Below are 25,349 nucleotides of genomic sequence, written 5' to 3'. Positions count from 1 at the left end.
GTTCTGGAGCAACTGGGCATAGAGGTCCCTTGAGAGCATTCCGAATTTGGAGCAGTGATCCCGATCATGGTTGGCCTCTGAGGTCCAGCCAAGTCATTTCCTTTCCATAAGTCGGTTAGCACTTTACTGTTCAGGGAGTGGGATACTCCAGACACAGGTTTAAAGGTCAGCAGGGCTATGGATAGATTGTATCCTTTGCCAGAAGATGTGCTTGACCTTTTTAAGGTCCCGAAGGTGAATGCCTCAGTCTCTGCGGTTACCAAGAAGTTGGCCATTCTGGTTACCGGTGCTACCGCTCTGAAGGAATTCCAGAACAGAAAGCTGGAAGTGCACTTCAAGAAGATTTTTTAGGTGTCTGCCCTTGGTGCTTGAGCTGCTATGTGTAGCAGTTTTATTTTGAGAGCAGAACTTAGCTGGGTGCAGCAGTTTCAGACAAAGACTTGTCTATTTGTGTCTCTACAGTGTAGATGCATTATATGATCTTCTCAGAACCTCTTCCAGGACAATGGTGTCAGCAATTTCGGCCTGGAGTCTCCTCTGGCTGAGGAATTAGTTGGCCGACGTTTCCTCCAAGTTGCAGTTGGAATCTTTGCCTTGTAAAGGGAAATTGCTCTTTGGTAATGACTTGGAGGAGATGATCAAGTCCCTTGGCAAGAATAAGGTTCATACGTTGCTGGAAGATAAGCCAAAAGAGAGGCTCCTTTTCTCCTTACTCCCACTTCAGGGGGAGTCAAAGATTTCAGGCGTTAAGACAGTCAGGAACTACTCCGAGGCAGTTCTCGGGTAGATGACAGTCCTGGAGTCAGTCCTTTTGTGAGTGTTGATCTGGCAGAGATGGCTCTTCCCAGGGAGGAATTGGTGCCAAATCTTCTCAATGAGGCGAGACTGGTCCACTCCTCAGTATCTGCGATAGGGGGCCGTCTGGCTCTATTTTACGAGGAGTGGACCAAAATCACATCAGATCAGTGGGTCCTAAGTGTGATAAAACAAGCTTACACTTTAGAGTTTGCTTGGCCGCTAAGAGACCGGTGTTTTGGTATCCCCATGCTCTTACCAGGAAAAGAAACTGTTGGTATGAGATACCAATCGTTGCCTGCGCAAGTTGGGCGACATCGTCCCTGTTCCCTCAGACGAGCAAAGAACAGGACACTATTCCATCTATTTCATAATTCCCAAGAAGGAGGGAATGTTCCATCCGATCCTCGATTTAAAGAATGTGAGCGTGGTTCTGAGGGTTCCTCTGTTCCAGATGGAGACCCTACATTCAGTGATTACAACGATTCACAAGGGGGAGTACCTGGCATCCGTGGATTTAACCGAAGCGTACTTGCACATAGGAATCTGGCCCGATCATCAGAGATATCTGAGGTTCATGATTCTGTGGGAGTACTTTAAATTTTGCACTCTACCCTTCGGTCTAGTGACAGCACCCAGGACCTTTACCAAGGTAATGGTTGTGGTAGCTGCAGCTCTCCGGAGAGAGGGGGTCCTGGTCCACCCGTATCTGGACAACTGGCTGATCTGGGTGAAGTCTGAATCCCTTTATTGGAGGGCAGTGGATATGGTCCTCTGGTACCTGAGATCGTTGGGATGGATAGTCAGTCTGTCCAAGAGTCGTCTTGTTTCTTCCAAGAGTTTGGAATTCCTGGGGGTGCATTTCAATATGAGGTGGGGAAAGTGTTCCTCACCGAAGAGTGTATTTCCAAATTGCAGGCTCAGGTTCACAGATTGTTGGAAAAGTGAGTACTCTAGGTCTGGGATTACTTACAAGTTCTCGGGTCTATGGCTTCCACCTTGGAATTGGTTCCATGAGCTTTTGCTCATATGAGACTTCTTCTGTTGGCTTTACTATCTTCTGTGACCCGTTAGCGGAGCTTTTTCAGTTACCTGTCCCGTTTCCGGAGTTTGCAAGTTCAAATCTTTTATGGTGGCTCTTCCCGGACAAGTTGAGTCGTGGCATGGATCTCAACATCTCGATCTGGACGATCATTACCACCGATGCCCGTCTTCCTGGGCGGGGAGCGGTATGTCAGAACCAGTCAGTGCAAGGCCGGTGGTTGATGGAGGAAGCTTCCTGGTCCATCAATCGTCTAGAGACCAGGGCGTTTGACCCTATTGGTGTTTCTATCCTTGCTGAGATGATGACTGGTGAGAGTCTTGGTGGACAATGTGACAATGATGGAGCGCTTGACAGTCTCCCACATAGCGGGCTCAGACAATGTGCAAGCAGATTTTCTAAGCCAGAAAAAGCTGGATATCCTGGGGAGTGGGAGCTTTCAGAAGAGGCGATGCATCTAGTCAGTCACAGGTAGGGTTTACCATGTGTCGAATTGATGGCGACCTCCCGAAATGCCAAAGCCCTGCGTTTCTTCAGTCGATGAAGAGAAAGAGGAGCAGAGGGGTAGATGCCTTGGATCTGCCTTGGCCAACGGATGTCCTACTGTATGTGTTTCCTCCTTGGCCATTAGTAGGCAAGATCTTACGGCGCATAGAGATTCATCTGGGCAATGTGATTCTCGTCGCACCACAATGGCCAAGGCATCAGTGGTTTGCAGACTTAGTCAACCTAGCAGTGGATGGACCATTGAGGCTCGCTCACCTGCCGAGTCTTCTGCATCAAGGGCCTATTTATTTAGATCAAGCAGATTGATTTTTGTCTAGTGGCTTGGCTTTTGCGAGGCATTGTTTGAAGGATAAAGGTTATTCGGACACGGTCATCGCTACCCTTTTGCAGTCTAGAAAGACCTCCACTTCCCTCACTTATGCGAGGGTATGGAGAGTTTTTGAGTCCTGGCATTCCACTCAGCGGGTGGATCCTAGGTGAGCCTCAGTGGGGCATATTTTGGCCTTTCTTCAGGACAGTTTGGTCAAAAAGTTATCCTTTAACTCTCTCAGGGTTCAGGTAGCAGCATTAGGATGCCTATGAGGTTAGGTTCAAGGAATTTCGCTATCAGCTTATCTGGACATTGTGTGTTTTCTTCGGGGAGCGAAAAGTTTATGCCCTCCAGTTCAGCAGCTGTGTCCTTCCTGGAGCCTTAATGTGGCCTTAAAGAGTATGTATATGCCCCCCCTTCAAAACTCTAAGACTTGCGTCTATGAAGAATCTCACCTTGCAAGTGGTTTTCTTGGTGGCCAACTGTTCGGCTCGTTGAATTCCTGAACTTCTAGCCTGGTCATGCAGGGAGCCTTTTTTGACAATTTCGGAGGAGGGAGTTTCCTTGAGGACAGTGCCTTCCTTTTTATCCAAGGAGGTGCCCTCTTTTTACTTAAATCAGTCAGTCCTTCTCAAATTTGGATCCTTTGGCGGTTATTGTAAAGCGCGTGTTGATGCGATACCTGGAGGTCACCAACAGTTTCTGCAAGTCAGATCATCTTTTTGTGCTGTGGAGTGGTGCCAAAAAGGGACATAAAGCATCAAAAGCCATCATTTCGAGGTGGTTGAAAGAAGCTATTAGTTTGGCTTATATCTGTCAGGGGTGCTCTGTTCAGGAGGGGTTACGGGTGCATTCTACTCATTCGCAGGTGGCCTCTCGGGCCGAGTGTCAACTAGTTTCTCCACAAGAGATCTGTAGAGCACCTACTTGGAAGTCGTTGCACATGCCAGGCATTATCGCTTTGATGTCCAGGCTCCAGAGGCCAGGGGCTTTGGTGAACGTGTGCTTCGAGCGGGACTCTCAGTCCCACCCTATTTAGGGAAGCTTTGGTACATCCCAGGAGTCTGGACTGAACTGGATACATATAGGGAAAGGAAAATTGGTTCTTACCTGCTAATTTTCATTCCTGTAGTACCACAGATCTGTCCAGAGTCCCACCTTCTGGAGGAAAGGGGTAGATTGGAGAGTCCACTCTATTTCTTTTCTGTGATTATTCTGAAGAATGGTGCAGGTTTTGTTAGGCCTATACAGGGTTTTGTATGGGCACAGTTTCGCTTTTAAGGTTTTCCTCTTCCCACTGCTCATTTGGGGGAGACTAGTTGGTTTTGTTTGTTGCATTTCTGGCTTGGGTACAGATCAATACTGAGGGACTGCAGGTGGTACCTTGTGTTGGCAGTGTCAGTAAAACGTTCTCTGTCTCCATCTGCTGGAGGGGAGGCAAAAACCAGGAGTCTGGAGTGATCTGTGGTACTACAGGAACGAAAATTAGCAGGTAAGAACCAATTTTCCTTTTCTTTCCATTCATCCTTCTTATAAGACCATTTTATGCCCTTGTCCCATCTGATTATAATCCGAGCCTTCAGTAGATTACTCCTATATCACCTTTATATAGAGCTGATTTTGGGCCCTTATGCTGCTGTTATACCACATCAGCTGCTGTAGAATTTGCCCCTTGCTGCAAAATCATAGCAACTGCCTCGCTCTGGGTCCTTGCTGCCTTTGTCACCGGTTGCCATGCTAATTTGTCTCCCCGTGCTCCCATCTCCCCTGTCTTTTTCATCCTAGGTCATCCCTGCAGCCTCTCTCCCCGTTTTCGTTACTGTCTGTCTTCCTATGAGCCCAAACTACTACTGCTGCTGCTACAGTCTCTCTCTCTGCCTTGTCCCTCTCCCCATGTTCTCCTCCCTCTCACCTGTGCTGTGTGACCTAAGTATGATGGCAAGAAAGGCGGTAGCTGCAGCAGTGTCATTTGTGGGCTGGCGGGGCAGAGCAGGAGGCAGAGAAAAATTGATGGAGCCAAGGGGAGGAGAAACTGGGATGGAAGGAGATAAAAGGGAGAGCTGGGGGAGTAAATGAGGGTTTTGCGAGATGGGAGGAGAAAGAGGAAAGAAAAAGAGAGCTAGATGAGTGAAGGGAGAGGTAAAACTGGTTACGTGACTGTGGCTGTGCTGAAATCATTCCCCTATGGTCACCTGAAAGCATCTGAGAAACACGCTGATCCTCACAGAGGAGATACGGGATGCTTCCCTTCACCTCCAGCAGCTGGTGCAGTGACAACTGGCAAGACGGCCCCTGAACCTGGCTCTTTTTTGTGTGACAGCACACACCAGGCCCGCTCACAGCAGCTCTTTATTCTTTCTAATCATGACTTGCAAAGGAATGGTGGCCAAGCATATACATCACTACAGTAGTGGCCAGACTTAAGTTGTACATGGCAGCTTCTGGAGGGAACTGCAGCCTGTAGACCCCTGGGTGTGAGGATTGTCACTTCAGCGTCTGAGCTGAATGGTGCGGGGGAGGGAAATACCAGGTAATTACAAATGAAAGCCAGTTCCAGTTTCTTTTGCTAAAATGTATGATATATGAACACGATATTTTTATCAAATCAACTTCTGGGCAACATCCCCGTTCTCTTAAAGAACTGTTGGTTCTTTAAGAGAACAGAAAAAAACTTTTCCCACCTTGAAGTGGATATAGATTTGTTGATATATGAACACATCATGTGAATGTAATTGGCTACATATCAAATTTTTGTCATGATGTAAACTGTTGTGATCTTCGCTGGGAAAGACAATATATAAAATGGCTAAATAAAATAAATAAATTGAGCAGTCAGCCCAAATGGAGCTAAAGGAAGTTGCTGGACCAAAACAAAACTATCATTTAATCTTTATCTTCCTCCTGTCAAAATCTGTGATCATGAGCTCGTAAACCCTTCTCACTGGTAAATGACTGAAGTATAAGTCAGGCCTGTAGGATTCTTTTTTTTGCTTCACCTCTAGAATTAGGGTACATATTAATGCATTTGACAGCCTCTCTGTGAGCTTTTTGTATTGGTGCTAAGTATGCCTTTTGTTTTTAGTGTATTGTAGAGCAGAACTGGTTCCACCTGATTGGAATAGTCTGCGGTTTAGCAATCTACAACTTCACGGTAGTGGAGCTTCACTTTCCCCTGGCCCTCTACAAGAAACTTCTGAAGGTGACGCCTGACTTGGAAGACTTGAAGGAGCTGTCCCCTGTAGAAGGAAGGTAGATAGCCTAGACCTTTACCTTTCAGCTCTGCTTTTGCTTTAATACTGAAGGATAAGATTGACGTGGTCACTGTTAACTTGGCGCACAAGTTGTGCGTGTGCCTTGCCACACTTTCTTCTACACACCTATTTTTTGTGCGCATTCCACTTTTGAGCGCGAGCTGTTCCAATGCATGTTTACCGCTGTGGTGGTGCCAGTAAGCAAGAAGCCTAAGCAGATGGACTCAGGACCAGTGGGTTTATGCTCCCCTGCCAGCAGATGGAGACTGAGCAAGCTGACATCACAGTATATGTAGCCCTGCAGGGACCTCAGCCTGCCAGTATTCTCTATCTCCAGCAGATGGTGGACGTGCATCTCGCTATGGGTATTGCTTCAGGCTTTTTGGAAGGAGAAATTTGAAATTCTAAATTCAGGAAAAGAAAGCCCCACTCTCCTGCGGTGAAACCTAAAGGTCCCTCCCCAAACTGAGAATTCCTAAGGTGATTTCCTTGGTCCCTCAGAGGTGTACCTTGGTCCAGTAGCTGGGTTTCCTGGCATGGACTTAGCTGTTAGTTCAACTAAAAGGCAACGGGTGCAAGAGGCCGAGTGCAGCACTGACAGCAGATGCCCTCTCCCCCTGTAGCCTGAGACAGTCTCTGTACTCAGCCGGTAAGCGCTAAGCTCAGGTAAGGTTTAAAAATATAAATAAAAGGAGAAAGTTTACCTTGCTTCAGTGCCAGAGGGGTCTCAGGACTTCCTGTGGTCTCTGTGCTTGGCACTCTATACTGACGGTCATTCCTGCTTCCGTTGGGGTTGTGGAACTGGACAGCCTGGCAGGTTGAGCGGCCCCTGGTGGGTTAGGCCCACACTTAGGATTTTTTCTTGCTCGCCGCATGGTATGCTGCGGCGGCCATTTTTGTGTGCTCTTGTGCGTGTTCTGCTGCCCTCTAAAGGCTGTCGGTGTGCACAGTGTGTCAGCTCTGCGCATACATTGTGCGCACGGTTTTTGGGCAATCTTCTGTGACTCACTTCTTTGGCGAGCCGCAGTAGCAGCTTGTCTCAGAGCTTTGAGGCTCCGCTGATGATGTCAGGTAGGCGGGTCAGCAGTAGCGTCCGCTGGGGGGGTGGGGGCATGGACAAGAGCCCGATGGTCCGGGGCTCAAAGAGCAGTGCTCGGGGAAAGCTGTGGTGGATAAAAACAGCGTCCCAGACCCCTCTCTGGACTCCCCCGCTGGTTATGAAGTTCAGAAAGCAGCGGTTCATCTTAAAGCTTTTGAGGCTCATGGTCTGCTGAATATTGGTTAAAGTTATTCTGATAACTTTCCTGCTCACCAGCCTGTAGGATGCACAAAATCTGTTCCGAAAACAAGGTGCAAATATACACTTTGTCTTTTTATGTGAAAGTGTATTCTGTTTATGAACATTTTGCTATAAAGGGAAACTATCCTGTCCTGTCATATTTTTAGTTTATATATTGTACATATATGTATATATAGATATAATATTGAAAGATACAGGAAACAAGTTGACAAGGACAGTTTTCAAAGGCATTGTTCTGGTTAAATTGTCCAGATTGAAAAACGGCCTCCTCATAGAAGCTAAGGGGCGGATTTTAAAAGGCGCGCGAATAGCCTACTTTTGTTTGCGCTCCAGGCGCAAACAAAAGTACGCTGGATTTTAGTAGATACGCGCGGAGCCGCGCGTATCTGCTAAAAACCTGGATCGGCGCGCGCAAGGCTATGGATTTTGTATAGCCGGCGCGCGCCGAGCCGCGCAGCCTACCCCCGTTCCCTCCAAGGCCGCTCCGAAATCGGAGCGGCCTCGGAGGGAACTTTCCTTTGCCCTCCCCTCACCTTCCCCTCCCTTCCCCTACCTAACCCCCCCCTTACCTTTGTCGGGGGATTTACGCCTCCCAGAGGGAGGCGTAAATCCCCGCGCGGCAGCGGGCCTCCTGTGCGCCGGGCCGCGACCTGGGGGCGGGTACGGAGGGCGCGGCCACGCCCCCGGACCGCCCCGGGCCGTAGCCACGCCCCCATACCCGCCCCCAAAACGCTGCCGACACGCCCCCGAAACGCCGCGACGACCGGGCCCGCCCCCGACACGCCCCCCTCAGAGAACCCCGGGACTTACGCGAGTCCCGGGGCTCTGCGCGCGCCGGGAGGCCTATGTAAAATAGGCTTCCCGGCGCGCAGGGCCCTGCTCGCGTAAATCCGCCCGGTTTTGGGCGGATTTACGCGAGCAGGGCTCTGAAAATCCGCCCCTAAATGTATGTGAGGCCTTCTTGCTCAGCTGGAGCCGGGACTGGGGTCTGGCACAGAACCTTCATTTGCACCTGCACAGGGATAATTTCCTATTATTTATTTATTTAATTTTTTCCCAATGTAACAGTTCTTGCAGCTACAGTCTGCAAACGGGGGGATGCGGGGAAGCCATGCACCAGGGCTCTTTTCAAAGTCCTGCAACAATGGACTCTAAATCCAGCCACCAGGTGTCGCCATTGCATGATGAGCATGACTTCCTCATCCCCTACTGGTGCCCAGGGACTGTGAGCACTGCCTCCGGACCATCCCTAGCCCTAACTGACTCGGGAAGTGGAAGGCCTGAGGGAGGAATCAAATCCAGGTCCTTCTGCATGGCAGCAAGCTGCATTACCTCTAAGCCACCAGGCTAACCGCCCAACATTTTATCTTTTAGGGATCTATTTACTCACCTTCAATAATGTGACAACTCGCATTAGCCCAAGTTTCAAACCCGTCCTCTGTACACCGTTTGCACTCATGAGTGGACGTGCGGAGATCAATGCTAAGAGTTTTATGAATCTTGTGGCTGGAGCAGCACAGTTTATAAAACACTGCATGCTTCTGCCCCCAGTAATACGCGCATGTAAATTTGTAAAGCAGGAACATGTATGCTTTCTCTACCCATTTTTTTTAAAAAATACTCATTTTATATACAAAATTAAGTGTAACAATGTGTGTAATAACCCAGATTTAAATGCAGAGGCAAGTACTTATTTTAAAAAATGTATATTCTGCATATTCTAAGGTTCACCGTGGAGTCCATGGATACATATATATAATAAATAACAAATACAAACATACAATTAATACAATATTAAAATACAAGTAAAAGAAAAACAAGAAAGAAAAAGTACAGCGCAGTCAGAGGACCTTGTGATACTGGCTGCCACATTATCTAACCTGCCCTTATAGGATCATAAGCACCATGGCCTAATCCATTGCTTTTGAGCAGTTTAACACTTGGCTCTGTAAACTGCCTTGGGGAGGATTTATTTTTATTTATTTATTTTGGCAAGGCAGTCTAGAAGTGCAGTAAATACACTAAAATAAAATAGATATGACAAGAGGAGGAAGTGAAGAAGCATCTTCTGCCAGAACCATCACTGGGCTAAACGGCACCCTGAGTAATCAGGGATCCCTTGGACCCGGCCACATGGTGGCACTGGTGCCCATCTTTCCTGCTGCTTGCGATGGGCCCGGTTTCCTGTCATTCCATGTTCTCCCTTCTCCAGTTGAGGTTTTCCATTGTTTTGGTAGCATAACTATATTGTGCAGTATTTCTTTTTTTTAAATTTGTTTGGTCTCTCTCTTTCTCTTTCTAGGAGCCTTCAGCAGCTTTTGGATTATACTGGTGAGGATTTGGAAGATGCCTTCTGCCTCAGCTTCACAGTAAGGAAACGTTCTTTAGCTCCCAGTGCTTAGGGAGCATTCCTGGTTTCTTCCAGGATCCAGACATTCAAAGGATGATGTGTATGGCAAAGTGGGTGTATGACCTGCACATTTTATGTATAAACCACCGCTGATCATTTTTGTGGACAGGATAAGGCCCTCTTGTGCACGCAAAAAATGGCATATTATGCAGGAAGTCCTTAACATGCAAGTTACTGTGTTACTAAAAAGGCATAAACATGCAAATGGAGGAGCATCTTATATAAATGAGCGCTTGGTAAATAAGAGGTATGCTCACCCTCCACCTTATTTATCAAGCGCTCTGTAAACAGATGCTAGTTAATACCTACTGGGACCAGGTGTTAACTAGCTATTATGCACAGAGCTGTTCAGCTTTCTCCTGTCCTCCCATGGCAACAATAAGCCATCTCTTTCCCATCTGTGGTCCAGAACAATCCCTGTTTGGGGCATCTCCCCCTGCGGTTTAAGGCATCCCACCGCTCCAGATTTTCAGGCCAGGGTGATAGCCTTGATTTTAACCCCTTGCATGTAGGGACTTGTGGTTCTAGTTTTCCTTTGCATATTAAGAAAAGCAAAACTGCAAGTTCCCGCATGCAGTGAGATAAAACAAGGATTGGATCAACCTGTCCTGAAAATCTGGAGCCTTTTGGCAATGCTTATCCCGCCCACCCCCTACATTCCTTTCTAGTCACTGTCCTGCACCCCCCCCCCCCCCCAATTGGTCCCACCCCCAACAAGATGAACTTACGATTTGAGAAAGTTCCAGATCGTCATGGTAAGGAGGGAAGGCAGAGCCTCCTACCTGCAGTGCGGCTCAATAGTGAATGGTGCTGCTGGGGACACTTCCCCAAAATCTCAGGAGGGAAGGGGGCCTTTTGACTGATGGAGGAAATGACCTCTTCTGCATGGGAGAGAATTGCCGTTGAAAGTTGAAACCTTATAATTTGATGGATGATTTTTTTTTTTTTAAATTTAAAAAACAGATTTGTAGAGAGAGTTTTGGTGTGACGGAAATGAAGAAGTTGGTGCCTGGAGGAGACCAGAAAACTGTGACTAAGGAGAACAGGTGAGGTACAGGACAAGGGATAAGATCAAATGTGGCCAGTGAATCATCATTGTACACTACAGTATCCAGGGATTTTCACCTTTTGGTCTTTGAAGGCTTCAAACAGATCTGGTTTTCAGCATATCCAAAATAAATATATATCAGATACAGTGTTAATTAAGCATGAGGTGAATTTACATGGCACCCTGAAACCCAGGCCTGTTTGACCCTGGTATGGACTCAGAACTTCTGCGACAGAAACTGGTAGTAGTTCCAAATATCAATTTCTTTATTCAAAATCACTTTTTTTTTTTTTTTTAAACTTTAGCTTTAGGGTTCTAAAGTGAATAAGATTTACATTTTCTAGAATAGTGTAGCCAACTAAAAACTCATAAAAATTATTTCAATTACATCTGAAGCAGGAAATCTGGGAAGGCATTGGTTGTACCATTAGATGATCGAGGAATAAAAGAGGCAGTTAGGGAAGACAAGCCCATAGCTTTTGTGTTTACGGAGGAAAGGGAACAAATCGTGATGATCCTGGATGACGTAATAGGGAAAATTAACAAACTAAAGAGTTACAAATCATCTGGACCCAACGGTTTATACCCCAGAGTTCTGAAAGAATTGAAAAATGAAATTTTTAGACCTATAACTAGTCATTTGCACCTGTCATTAAAATCCTCTATTGTACCGGAAGATTGAAGAGTGGCCAGTGTAATGTCAATCTAAACATTGGTGAGTTTGACGTCCGTGTTGGGAAAAATAATAGAAACTATTTTAAAGAATAAAATTGCAGAACATATAGATAAGGATACAAAAACACAATAGATGCCTCAGTCTTATTTCAGTATTTATTAGAACAGAGATGTGCTCAAAAGTTGCCCGACTCAGGCCGAGTTTCGCAGCTCGTTGGCCGCTGCCTCAGGGGCTTGAACACTTCAAATTCTCAATCGAAATCCACACATTGATTCAATGTGAAACTGAGTGCGGTACATCACCCGAAGCATTGATCACACATTGGCTGAACGTTTGATTAAATTCACTGTGTGGATTTCGATTGAGAATTTGAAGTGTTCAAGCCCCTGAGGCAGCGGCCAACGAGCTGCGAAACTCGGCCTGAGTCGGGCAACTTTTGAGCACATCTCTGTTCTAATAAATACTGAAATAAGACTGAGGCATCTATTGTGTTTTTGTATCCTGACGGCTATCATAGATCGCCTACCTCTTTGTTTTCTTGGAACATATAGATAAGACAGAGACATGGTTTAATGGATTTACCCAAGGGAAGATTTGCTTCACCAATCTGCTACATATTTTTGAAGGGGTTAATAAACATGTTGTTAATGGTGAGACAGTGAATATAGTATATCTGGATTTTCAGAAGGTATTTGACAAAGTCCCTCATGAGAGATGGCTCAGGAACTTAAAAAGTCATGGGATAGGGAGGCAGTGCTCTATTGTGAATTATGAACTGATTAAAAGAAAACAGAGTAGGCCAGCTTTCTCAATAGAAGAAGGTAAATCATGGAGTGCCCTAGGGATCTCTACTGGGCCTGGTGATTTTTAACATATTATTTATAAATGATCGAGATAAGGAACAGCAAATTTGCAGACAGCATAAAGTTATTCCAAGGTGTTAAATCACAAGTAGATTGTGAGAAATTGCAGGAGGACCTTGTGATTCTGGGCATCCAAATGACAAATTAAATTTAATGTGGATAAGTACAAAGTGATGCACATAGAGAAAAGTAATCCAAACTGTAGTTACACAATGTTAGGTTCCATATTAGGAGTCAGCATCTATTTATTTATTTATTTATTTAACGTCTCTTCTATACCGATAGCCGTTCACACATCGTATCGGTTTACATCAAACAAATAACTTTTGGGCAGGGCCCTTACAAGTAACAGTTGAAGATAATTAGTAAAGTAATTAGTAAAGTAATTATTAGTAAAATAATTAGTAAACAGTTGAAGATAATTAGTAAAGGAATCTAGGAAAGGAATCAAGGCTTCCTCATGGACAATACGTTGAAATCCTCGGATCAGTATGTCGTGGCTGTCGAAAAAGCAAACGGTATTAGGAATGATTAGGAAAGGAATGGAGAATAAAACCGAGAATATCATAATGCCTCTGTATTTTTCTGTGGTGTGACTACACCTAGGGCCGGATTTTAAAAGGGTTACGCGCGTAACCCTTTTAAAACTCCCCTGCGTGTGCCAAGCCTATATTGTATAGACTTCCGGCGTGCGCAAGTCCCTGGGCTTTCTTGGGGTGGGTGTGTCGGGGGGCGTGTCATCGGGGGGGGGGGGGGGGGGGGGGTGACGCGGGCGTGGTTTCGGCCCGGGGGCATTCCAGGGGTGTGGCCTCCGGACCAGCCCTCGGACTGGAACATGGCCTCCAGACCAGCCCTCGGACTGGAACATGGCGCGTGGCAGCCGGCCCGGCGCATGCAAAGTTACAAGCAGGCGTAACTTGTGCGACAAAGGTGGGGGGGGGGTTTAGATGGGGATGGGTTAGGTAGGGGAAGGTGGAGAGATTTTATAAGATACGTGTGGCTACGCGCGTATCTTATAAAATCCTGCGTACATTTGTTCGCGCCTGGTGCTTGAAAAAAAGGATGCGCGCGTGCTATGTTTTAATATGTACCCCCTAGAGTACTGCGTGCAATTCTAATCACCGCATCTCAAAAAGCTATAGTGGAATTAGAAAATGTACAGAGGAGGGTGCCTAAAATGATAAAGGGGATGGAACAGCTTCCCTATGAGGAAAGGCTAAAGAGATTAGGGCTCTTCAGCTCGGAGATCTGTAAAATCATGAGATGATGGGAACAGGTAAATGCAAATTGGTTATTTATGCTTTTAGAAAATGAAGACTAGGATAATCCTTGAAATTAAGTAGCACATTTAAAAGAATTTGGAGAAAATATTTTCATTCAACACACAATTAAATTCTAGAATTCATTGCCGGAGGATGTGGTAAAGGCAGTATTTTTCTCTTTCTCTCTCTCTCTCTCTGCGCCACAGGCAGGAGTTTGTGGATGCTTATGTGAATTATATCTTCAACCTGTCAGTCCACGAATGGTATGAGGCTTTCTCTGAGGGCTTCCTGAAAGTGTGTGGAGGAAAAGTGCTGGAACTCTTTCACCCATCTGAGCTGCGAGCAATGGTGACAGGGAGCTGCAACTACAACTGGCAGGAAATGGAGGAGGTAAGGAGCCCAACCTGAAGGTTTCCTGTCTGCCCTTCCTGCACTGAGGAGGATGTTATGGTGGAGACTTGCCTGTTACCCTGGCTTCCTTAGGTGGGTGGGGAGAGGTGCTCTCAGCGTCCTGGGAGAATGGGTATTTGCCCATCAGCATCCTCCAGTGAATGGCACCAAGTACAGGGACTGCTGATGAGAGCAAACTGGGAGCTAATGATGAGGTGGGCTTGGATTTAATTCATTAGTGAATCAGGAAGAGATCAGGTCGCATTGCTAGTGCGATCTGAGAATCAAAAGATATCTTAGAACTTGTGAGCTCAAATTTCAACCCCCTTCTCTCTTTTTTTTTTTTTTTAATTTTTCTCTTCATCCCTATGTGTGACCCTGGGCTAGTCACCTTTTAGCACCCTGTGACTTAGTTTGCCCAGCTGTCATTGGGAAACAAATTAATATTTACTTCTTCTCTTGCCCTGTAGAAAGTGTTCTTACGGTACTGTGTGTGTGTGTGTGTGTGTGTGTGTTGGGATGCCTGCTAAGATGGAGAGTCCTGAATAAATCCAGCATACTCCTGCAAGCTTTCCTTTTTTTTTTTATATTATTGAGTTCAGAAGTCAATGGTACTGTTCTGACAGATGAAATGAGTGTGTTTTGGGGAGGAGGGCCCCAGTGTGGGATATGACATCAGAAATGTATATTTCGTATAGTAGGCAGGATTCCGATTGCGGTTCAGGGCACACCAAGTGTCAGACGTACTGAGAATTGAAGCTATGACTTGGGCAGTCTGTCAGAGTCCCAGGCACAGGTCACTTCCTGTGACACTTCAAAGTGCTCAGGGCTTCCTGCCACTAAGCGAATGCAGCAAGAAATATCTGTTGCTAGACACATTCAACCAATATAATTGTTTTTTCTCTCCTTATGCACCCACTTCTCTGTCTCTGGCCATCACCTTATTGCGCTTTCACTATCTTCATACCACATCTGAAAACTGTTTTTGTTTCTGAAAGAGTGGAACCCTGATATCCCTGTCAGGAAACGATGTACCAAGCTTTGGCCATATTACACCTGTTCTGCTCTCTTCACTAGCTCTCGATACATTGACGAGTATGATGCAAACTAGCCATCACAGTCCACAATCTATTAAATGATGTCAAATAACTGGATTTTTTTCAGTATTAAAAATTCACAATACAGAAATGTGCGAGCGGGGGGTTTTCAATAGTGGGTCTTCTCTTTTGGAACTTGTTGCCCCTTATGGTAGGCAGTATTTCAGATTCTAAAATGTTTAAGCGAGCATTAAAACCTTTTCTTTTTTTTTTTTTTTTTTTTTTTTTAAATTTAAGCAGGCCTTTGAGATTTCTAATTAGCCACTTACACAGCCAGTTAATTTTAGTATGATTTTTATTTAGACCCTTGTATGTTTTATTTGTCTGTGCTTTACTTTAACATGTTCGTGAAATTGTAACCTGCTCTAACCATTCTGAGGGCACAGGCTATAAATTTAAATAAATAAATTGGAGGTCTCAGGAAGCCTCTCTCTGTCCTCACTACTGTTTGAGTTCTTTTTCTGCAGGGAGGCGGGAGTAGGCCGCATTGCCTTCTGTCATGGGACCGGGTTCCGAATGGTTTAGCAGTAGACAGCGTCGGGGAGCGATCGCATCAGCAGCGTCTATTTTTAGGCCCAACTGAGCTGGCATGCTGGCTTCCTCACAGCACGGCAAAGTTTGTCGCGGCGGTGGTTTGAGGTGAGCTCGGCTCGATTCGACCTTGTTTTGCCACGATTGTGCCTCGGTGGGGGGGGGGGGGGGGGGGGGGGGTCTAGGACCTCATCCGGAACCCCAGGAGGCGGCAAGGCAAGCTGATCCAGCTTGGGGATCCTGGGTGGTCAGAGGAGCCGGCGGATATTTTGGCAGCACATGCAGGCTGCTATTTCTGAGCCTTGGGACTCTCCTCCCATGCTGTTTCCCATGGCAGGGCTGGTGGCAGGGGAAGGGGAGAGGCTCGGGAGGTCGCTGATCAGGATACTTCCTCCTCTGATCTGAAGGCGTTTTCTATGGATTTTGTTCTTCTCTTCCATAAGGCTTATTTAGCCAGAAAGGATTTAGGGTCAAAAAGACACTTACCTAAGAAGTCCCGGATGGCCAGGAAGGCTAGAGGATCGGTGGAATCAGGAGGGATCCTGCGCTCTTTGGGACTTGAACGGGCCGCAGTGAAGGAAGATTTGTAGGAAGGTACGGATGATCCTGATCAGCTGCAAGGAGGTTCCGGTAGTGCCGGACAAGGACCCTATTGTTGCCTTGGGGGATCCGATGCAGGATCCGGACCAGGATCAAGTGGATGCATTGGGGGATCCAATGCGCAAGATCCAGATGCGGTTCCGATCGTGGAAGGTGATGACCTGCGAATGGTCCCTCTGTTCCAGAGGAAGAAACTGGGTCTGTTAACTCTCCAAGTGCTAGAGGAGCTGGGGATTAAATTTATCCGGAGGACTTGGATAATGAATGGGTCAACCCAGTCCTGGAGGGGTTGCGGGGACCCCCTAAAGCCTTTCCGTTGCCGAAGAAGATGAAACTGGTGGATCGGGAGTGGGAATCTCCCGAGGTGGGCCTGAAGGTAGCAAGGGCTATGGGAAAGCTATATCCCTTGCTGGAGCAGACCTTGGAGTCGTGGAGAATTTCCAAAGTGGATGCAGCCGTGTCTACCAAAAAGACAACCATCCCGGTAGCGGGGGCAGTGGCCCCAAAGAATGTCCAGGATCAGAAACTGGAGGTTTTACTTAAGTGGCTGTTTGATGTTTCAGCTTTGAGTCTTCATGCAGCAGTGTGCCGAAGTCTAATGCAGAGAGCTTGCTTGTGCTGGGTGCAGAAGGTGCATGACAAGCAGTCAGGGACAGCAGTTGAAGCAGCGCAGGCAGCCCACTTAGAGGCAGGAGTGGTCTTCTTGGCCAATGCTCTGTATGACATGGTCTGGGCTTCTGCCAGGACTATGGTCTCTGCAGTGGAGGCTCCTGTGGCTGCAAAATTGGTCAGCGGACGTGTGGTCTAAAGCCCAGCTGTCAAATCTCCCCTTCAGGGGGAAGCTGCTCTTTGGGGAGGACTTGGAGCAGCTCATGAAGCAGTTGGGAGAGTCTAAGGGTAATAAGTTGCCTGAGGACAGGAAGACCCCTAAGAAGTCTTTTCCACTGCAATCTCGCTTTCGAAAAGCACAGAATCTCCTTTTGTGGGCGGGAACCCTGCACCAGCATCACAGAAGCAGAGTTCTGGCAGGCAGCAGCCCTTTTGGTGTTGGCAGAGACCCCCAAGGGACTTTGGTTCTCAAGGGGGTGGCAGAAACAAGATTGGGTAATGAAGGCATGTTGGTCCGCTCCTCCCTGGAGGCTATTGGAGGGAGGCTGCCCCCTTTTTTTTTTTTTTACGAGGAGTGGACCAGAATCATGTTGGACCAGTGAGTCCTAGAGGTGATAAAAGATGGCTATGCCTTAGAATTCTCTGTCACTCAGGGACGCCTTTGTAGTCTCCCAATGCGTCTCCTGGTGCAAGCGAGAGGCAGTGCAGGATACACTACATTGGTTACAACTGCTGCAAGCCATTGTGCCAGTTCTCCCTGAGGAGAGGGGGCAGGGCTGGTACTCCGTATACTTCTTGGTACCAAAGAAGGGGACTTCTCAGCTTGTTCTTGATCTGCAGAAGGTCAGTGCTACCTCCGGGTGCCGTGCTTTCGGATGGAGATGTGCACGATGATGGCAGCGGTACACAAAGGGGAGTTTCTAGCATCATTGGACTTGTCAGAAGCCTATTTTCATATCCCCATCTGGGCCGAACACCAAATGTTCCTGAGGTTCATGGTTCTGGGAGAACATTTCCAGTTTGAGCTTTTCCCTTTGTGTTGGCAACGGAGCCACACACATTTATGAAGGTGATTGGTGGTAGTGGCGGCAGCAGCACTCAAGAAAGAAGGTGTCCTGGTGCACCTGTACCTGAACAATTGGCTGATATCGGCCAAGTCTGAGGTGGAGTGTGGTCGCTCAGTCCAGCAAGTATTGCAGATTCTGGAGTCATTGGGCTGGGTGACAAACCTAGCAAAGAGTCATTTGAAGCCGGTTCAGTTGTTGGAGTATCTAGGAGCACACTTCAGTACCCAGCTGGGGAAGGTGTTTCTGAGTACGGAGAGAGTCATCAAGTTGGAGCGTCAGGTTCTACGGCTGCTGTGCCTGTCTGTTGCCCAGGGTCTCGGATTACTTGTGGGTCTTGGGTTCCATGGCGTCTACGCTGGAATTGGTTCCATGGGCTTTTGCTCACATGCATCCACTGCAGAGGGCTCTGTTATCCCATTGGAATCTGTTGTCGGAAGAATTTCAACTTCCTTTACTGTTGTCAGAGGATGCCAGTCTGTCTTGGTGGCTGGCTCGGCACAATCTGGAGAAAGGAATGCATCTGGAAATGCCCGACTGGATGCTAGTGACCACAGATGCCAGCCTCCCTGGCTGGGGGTTGATTTGTCAAGGGAAATCAGCCCAAGGTTAGTAGTCGCCAGAGGAGGCGACTTGGTCTATCAATTGGCTGGAAAACAGGGCAGTGCGCAAGACCTTATTGGTGTTTCTTCTGCTCGTTCGGGACAAGTCAGTGCAAGTTTTCTCAGACAATACGACGACAGCGTATATCAATCATCAGAGTGGCACAAAGAGTCTCCTGCTGGCTCTGGAGACACAAGAGCTGTTTGTGTGGGTAAAGAAACATCTTGTTGAATAGCTGCTTCTTGTGGCCGGGGTGGACAATATGCAGGTGCCACAAGATTATAAGGTGGAAAAAGGGGTTATTTTGGGCAATAGGTTTTTGATACCTGTGCTGATTGATGGACAATATGTTCTGCTAGACAGACTGAACCTGATCTGTTACTTTCTGAGTTCCCAGGTCAGTGAAGCAGTTCGATTTCTACAGGGGCTGGCTCTTACAGCATTCCTGTGTTCATGCTTTCAGCAGAAAGGTTTCCAGACTTCTTCCTCAGAATATTCTTCACCCTTGTCTCTCAGTATTCATTGCTGCTGCCTGTTGAGAGGAGATGTGTCCTGTAAGCTGAGTCAGCCTCTGTGGCAACTCCCTGATGGCATCAGCAAAGGGTTAGTATAATTGGGGTGTTGCCCAACATTGATTTCTATAGCCTAGAGGCTATTTCTTTATAAACCTACAGCTCTGGGGTTTGCCTTCTTGTATTCTTCACTGCTTCTGACTTTCCATAGGAATGTCAAGGGAGAAGCCATGATACGATGTGGTGTACCTTAACATATAACTTCAGGGACAGGAACACCGTCCTTTTCCTGTTGACTCTTCATGCTTTCACTGGCAAAGGTATTTCCCGTTCGCCTGGGCTTCCTGCCAGGTAGATGGATTTGCCTTTCTATGATAGTGTCGAACATGGGTGCACTTCAGTTGCAGCTCTTCATCTATGCTTGGAGGCTTGGCGTGGTGCTTCCATTTCAGGGATAGCCTTTTCATGCCTTGGCATGCTTCCTTCCACGATCTGATCTGGGACATCAGATCTTTTCTTGTAGTTGTACAGGTGGGTCTGCCACAGACTCTAATGCTTTTTGGCACAGCTTCTTTCAAGCCAGTGCTTGGATTATATGCCCATTTTTCCTATCTGCCAATTACCAAGCCTAACTATGCAAAATGCAATCTGTTGTTCTTCTTCAGATACTAGTGAGCCACAGTTTTCTTTCTGGAGGGCTTTCTAGCCCCAGTTTGTCCTGCATAGAAAATCTATGTAGTCTCTGTCCAAGAGCTCTTTCTCTTGAGTGATGATTTGTGCCCTCTTCTGAAGAGGAGGTCCTAGGCTTACTGGTGTTTGTCAGAGTTAGCAGTATGGAATCTCTGCCTATATTATGTTTTGTGCGGCGAAGTGAACTTCTCACCATGAGTTTGCATCACATTCCTGCCTTAGGCACCTATGCTGCGCATCAGGGTTTTTGTGTCTCGGTCTGTCCTATGAGTCTCTTGAGGATTAGAGCCTAACTTTTTCCTTTCTAGAGCTCATTATGGGTAGGCTGCCTTACAAACAATAGGGGGAAAGGTGGTGGCTTCCACACTATGCATTTTCTTGCTTTTGGGCAGCCTGTAGCTTGGGATTCACCTCTGTGGGAGGACTGGCCATTCTGCTTGTCCTCAGAGAAAGTAGAGTTGCTTACCTATAACAGGTGTCCTTTGAGGCAGCAGGAGAACAGCCTTCCCTGGGAGTTGGTTTCTCCATGAATTATCTATATCATAGACTGAGGGACTCTGCCTAGGGGGCAAGGTTATCACTACAGCTTCACCTGCTCAGTAGGGCTTGCTGAAAGCTCTAGAATCTTTGAGATCAAAGTTCCATGCCGGGCTCCATCAGATGTCACCTACGTGTGAGGACAGACATCCTGCTGTCCTCGGAGAACACCTGTTACAGGTAAGCAACTCTGCTTTCAATAAATAACGTAAAAAGAATAGCCAACCGTGATTTCTCTAACAACGAAGCAAGGGCCAAACAAGCAATTTCTGATTCAGCGGGTGCCCCTTTTAGCTATTTACTTTTATTAATAATCACATCTTTTGACCTTTTTACATTTTTTTTTTCTCTTCTTTTGGCAGACTGCAGTCTACAAAGGGGAATACTCTGCTGAACATCCCACAGTGAAAATGTTCTGGGAAACATTTCATGAATTTCCCCTGGAGAAAAAGAAGAAATTCCTTTGTAAGTAAACTGTCCAGTGTGACTGGATTTACTCTGGGGCTAAGGAAAGGGCAGCAGGGTCAGAGCAGCAAAAGGCTCCCCCTTTGCCTTTCTCTGTTACTAGAGTTTCCTAGTTAAAAATTCCTCTCTACCTCCTGTTAAGAGTAAAAGCCGGGTGCCGATGGTGGATGCCACTGGCCTGTAAGCTACCACTTACCATCTTGACTCCAGGTTCAGGTACAGTGGGCACTATACAGTGATTCTATGAACTTTGAACTTATAGGAAAGTCCTAGATAAAGGCCATTTGGTTTTAGGGTTCAACCTAATAAAAAAAAAAGAAAACCCAAAAATTTTGAAGACAAATTAAAGTACTTAGATTTATAGCATTTTGAAGAAGAGTCTCCTCTGGCATATCCTAGCTGTGCAGAAGAACAATTTACTTTTGCAGTGCTCAAGTCAACCTAAATGTGCTCTGGTTACAAATAATTTTAGCCAAACCTATGATTTGAGAAGCTCAAATCTGCAATGCAATATGTTTCACACAATTTTGCAAATCTTAAAACCTGATACTGGATAGCTACCTATGTGGTAGGGAATACAACTTGGTGGGTGGACGAACAAGATAAATAAAGAAAATTAAAGGCAAAATAGCAATGTTCATTTAAAACTTGTTTTGTTTTGTGTTTTATTTTATTTTTGACCAAGTTGGGTTGCAAGTCCCTTGGATTGCGATCGCCTGCATTAACTGAGATAAAAGACCAATGTTAGTGCAGGGTTTTGTGGTCTGTTACCCAGTTGCTTTCCTCTATCCTTTGGTGCTGTTGGGTGCCATTTCAAGTCTGTTATGAATAGGCCTGGCCCTGTGGCTCACTTATAGGCATAAGCCCTCACTTATAGGCATAAGCTCAGGAGATGAAGGTCAGAACAGGCAGGGGCTCAAGTGGGTCACAAAAGAGGCATGAAAGGTGACTACTGCAGCCTGGTGTCGTCCCCCCCCCCCCCCCCAGATTTTTGGTTTTTTTCGTGGGTGTGTGTGCAGCAATCGGGCACATCATTTCAGTCGTGAACAGCAGAGGAGCAGGGCTTCTCTCTCTCTCCTTCCCTTCTCCAGGTTTTTCTCAAACTTTTTATAGGAGTGGAGGTGCATACATAACGTTATAAGTGTGCAGAAGGGGGAGGGGGTTATCCCATCATGTGATGTTTCTGCCCTGTGCCCAGGGACCCAAGCTCTTTCTCATTCCTTTATCTTTTCAGCTCTCAGCTCTTTTGCCATCTCTTCTCACTCCTCCATACCTTTTTCACATCTTTCAGCTCCATCACCTACCCTCCGGACTTTCATTCATTTTTTGTTTCCCATCACCTCTGCCACCTCTTCTTATTCCTCCATCTCCACAATATTTATCATCCATATAATGCCTCTTTCCCATTCCTCCACATTGAACACTTGCCCCTACTGACCCTCCTTTTTTTTCTCCCCCCTCTACCCCATCAGCCTTGGCACCTTTCCACCATTCTCCAGCATCTGCCCCCCCCCCGCCCCGCTTCCTCAGTAACCAGGTCACAGCTTGCATTCACTCTCCCTTCTCTCCTTGTGCCCAGAGGCATTGAGATTCCAGCAACAAACTCAGCTTGGCTCGCTCCACTCTCCTCTGCCCTAAAATCACACCTGCTTAAATTTTTCCCCTCTCCGGCTTTCAGGGCAAGCACTCCTCCTCTCCCTTCCTCATCTCTAAGTCCCCTGTACTGCAGCTAGAGTAATTTACACGGGGCAGCCTGCAGCTGTCATGTGCTTACAGGCCCAATGGTGCCCTCTCCCATGGGCTTCCTGTTACCATGGAAACCTGTGCAAGGGGCAGGATTCTGCAGGCCCTGTCAACGAGCGACAACTGCAGGAGGCCCCATACTGAATTTCTTGTTTCTGCAGGGCTGGTGCGGCAGGCCCAGAACCTGGCCTGGCAGTGGCAGCAGTGTTCTGACACTTTTATAAAACATTTTGTACTTATGCCTAAATCTGAGCCCACAGAGGAGTGAAGAACTCTCCTGGTTAGCTGTAGGCAGGTTCAAGAAATAAAAGAAGGTTGGGCCACACACCAATGTTGCCAGGTTTTCATGAAAGAACAAGCACTTTTTTCCAAAAAAAAAAAAGCCCCAAAAAAGCCCAAAACAGGTGAGATTGAAACTTTTTTTTTATTTTATATCATTTAACGCCCTCACATACTCATTCCCCTCGCCCCCACCCCCCTCCAAGCACATCTCTGGCCCCCACACTCTCATTCCCCCCCCCCCCTCCATAACCCCTCTGAGCACATCTCTGGCCCCCCCACACACTGATTCCCCCCTCCGAGCACATCTCTGGCCCTCACATACTCATTCCCCTCTCCCTAACCCCTCTGAGCACATCTCTGGCCCCCACACTCTCATTCCCCCCTCCGAGCACATCTCTGGCCCCCCACACACACTGATTCCCCCCTCCTAACACATCTCTGGCCCCCACACTCTCATTCCCCCCTCCGAGCACATCTCTGGCCCCCCACACTCTCATTCCCCTCTCCCTAACCCCTCTGAGCACATCTCTGGCCCCCACACTCTCATTCCCCCCTCCGAGCACATCTCTGGCCCTCACATACTCATTCCCCTCTCCCTAACCCCTCTGAGCACATCTCTGGCCCCCACACTCTCATTCCCCCCTCCGAGCACATCTCTGGCCCCCACACTCTCATTCCCCTCTCCCTAACCCCTCTGAGCACATCTCTGGCCCCCACACTCTCATTCCCCCCTCCGAGCACATCTCTGGCCCCCCACACACACTGATTCCCCCCTCCTAACACATCTCTGGCCCCCACACTCTCATTCCCCCCTCCGAGCACATCTCTGGCCCCCACACTCTCATTCCCCCCTCCCTAACCCCTCCGAGCACATCTCTGGCCCCCACACTCTCATTCCCCCCTCCGAGCACATCTCTGGCCCCCCACACACACTGATTCCCCCCTCCTAACACATCTCTGGCCCCCACACTCTCATTCCCCCCTCCGAGCACATCTCTGGCCCCCACACTCTCATTCCCCTCTCCCTAACCCCTCTGAGCACATCTCTGGCCCCCACACTCTCATTCCCCCCTCCGAGCACATCTCTGGCCCCCACATTCTCATTCACCCCTCCCAACATACTAATTCCTCCCCTCTTGATACCTGGCTTTAGCTGCACATTCTGAAGATTCCTTTGCTGTTGCTTGCTGCTGCCCTCCAATGCCGTGCTGCTGGCCTTCCCGTTCCAGGTCTGCCCACGTGCGATGCTGTGCTGGCTGGGTCTGCCCACAAAATGTGCTCGGTGTCCTGTGCATCAACAAGGCTTGCAGCTCTGCTCTGATTGGCTTACTGCTGCAATATAGGGATAGGGTGCGCCAGCTATGGACAGGCTTCATCACAGTAGCAGCCAATCACTGTAACATGATTCAGAGCACAAGTCCCGCCCAACAAGCCCAAAAAAATGCGACTGGCAGAAAAAATAGCCCAATTAAAAGCAACCCGCGAATGACTACAAAAAGAAGCCCAATCTCACGGTAAATAAGCGAGGTTGGCAACACTGCCACACATGTGCACTCACATTTATTCTGCGTTGGGGGGTGGATGGACTCATACAAGTTCAGCAGATTTCACTGCAGGCATCCAGGAAGTGTAAATGGAAGGCAATAATGTTCCGGTCTTTTCAAATACAGCAACTGTGTGCGGGCAGGATTAAAGGTCTATGCAGCCACGCACCTGCACAGATTAAAAGCATCGTTGCTGCCACTGCTGCAGCAACCCAGGCTGGCACAGGAACAGCACTGAGAGGTTCAGTCTCAGGAGAGACTTCCCTAAAACCCTGGGCCAGAGAGAGAACTTGAGGTCACCCAGATCAGGAAACCTGTGAAAGGGGGCATAAAGAGCGAGAACATGGAGAATAAAAAAAAAAAAAAAGTATGTAATCTGATTTTAAACTTTTCTGTACTAATTTCTCTTGCAACAGTATTTTTGACTGGGAGCGACCGGATCCCGATTTATGGTATGCGCAGCTTGCGGATCATTATCCAGTCCACAGCAAGTGGAGAGCAGCACCTGCCTGTGGCACACACCTGCTATAACCTGTTGGACCTGCCCAAGTACAGTAGGAAGGAGACGCTGGAGGCCCGGCTCACTCAAGCCATCGACCACTATGAGGGATTCAGCCTGGCCTGAGAGAGAGCTTCCCCGCTCCCTCACCAGGGAATATGCACTTTAGCACCATTGGACATGCTTAAATGTATACAAGATTGAACTAAGGGAAAAATGCATCTTTTTTTATATTTTTGTAATGTAATGAATCAAAATATATGTATATAATTAAAAAAAAATCAACGTGCATCTTCTGCCGCTGAGATTTTAGCAAATTGTGTTCCCCCTGCTGTTTCTAAGTAATTAAAGAATTGGATAGTTTTTTCACAGCTGCTTGCATTTTATGCAATGTATTTTTAGATTCATCATTCTAGATAGCATTCTTGTATTAAGCCTGGGTTTCTTTCCTTTTTTTTTTTTTTTTTTTTTTAAACTGTGTGGTAATATTTGCAAATGTTAACAATCCACCAGTAAGGTTAGTGCAAGTTGTAAGGATGGGAGTCATGTTACATGCCATTCTCCATCTTCTGACATGTGTTCCTGTACTGAGCTGTATTTGTTAAAGTTGGGTGCTGGGTGCATTGGATTCTTGTGGATGTGCTTTTCCAGATGTATTTTTTGCTATCCCCAGTAAGTCTTTCATCTGTTATACAGAATAGTAATCTTGTTCTTACTCT

At 47.1% G+C, this 25,349-nt stretch overlaps 1 protein-coding gene across 5 annotated transcripts in view; it reads left to right on the top strand.

The window, feature by feature from the left end:
• LOC115089674 (probable E3 ubiquitin-protein ligase HERC3) overlaps window positions 1-25,001 on the top strand; it is a 189,277-nt gene extending 164,276 nt beyond the window's left edge. For all 5 annotated transcript variants that reach the window (XM_029597892.1, XM_029597861.1, XM_029597878.1 and 2 more), the window contains 6 exons: window positions 5,737-5,903; window positions 9,508-9,574; window positions 10,579-10,661; window positions 13,671-13,854; window positions 20,460-20,562; window positions 24,548-25,001. In XM_029597892.1, coding sequence (XP_029453752.1) covers window positions 5,737-5,903; window positions 9,508-9,574; window positions 10,579-10,661; window positions 13,671-13,854; window positions 20,460-20,562; window positions 24,548-24,756 — 813 coding nt within the window. In that variant the 3' untranslated portion in view covers window positions 24,757-25,001. The remainder of the gene's footprint in view (window positions 1-5,736; window positions 5,904-9,507; window positions 9,575-10,578; window positions 10,662-13,670; window positions 13,855-20,459; window positions 20,563-24,547) is intronic.
• Window positions 25,002-25,349: the final 348 nt, after the last annotated feature.

Source organism: Rhinatrema bivittatum, chromosome 1 (genome assembly GCF_901001135.1).
Source record: "Rhinatrema bivittatum chromosome 1, aRhiBiv1.1, whole genome shotgun sequence".
NCBI lineage: Eukaryota > Metazoa > Chordata > Amphibia > Gymnophiona > Rhinatrematidae > Rhinatrema > Rhinatrema bivittatum.
This window is presented reverse-complemented; position numbering and strand designations above follow the sequence as displayed.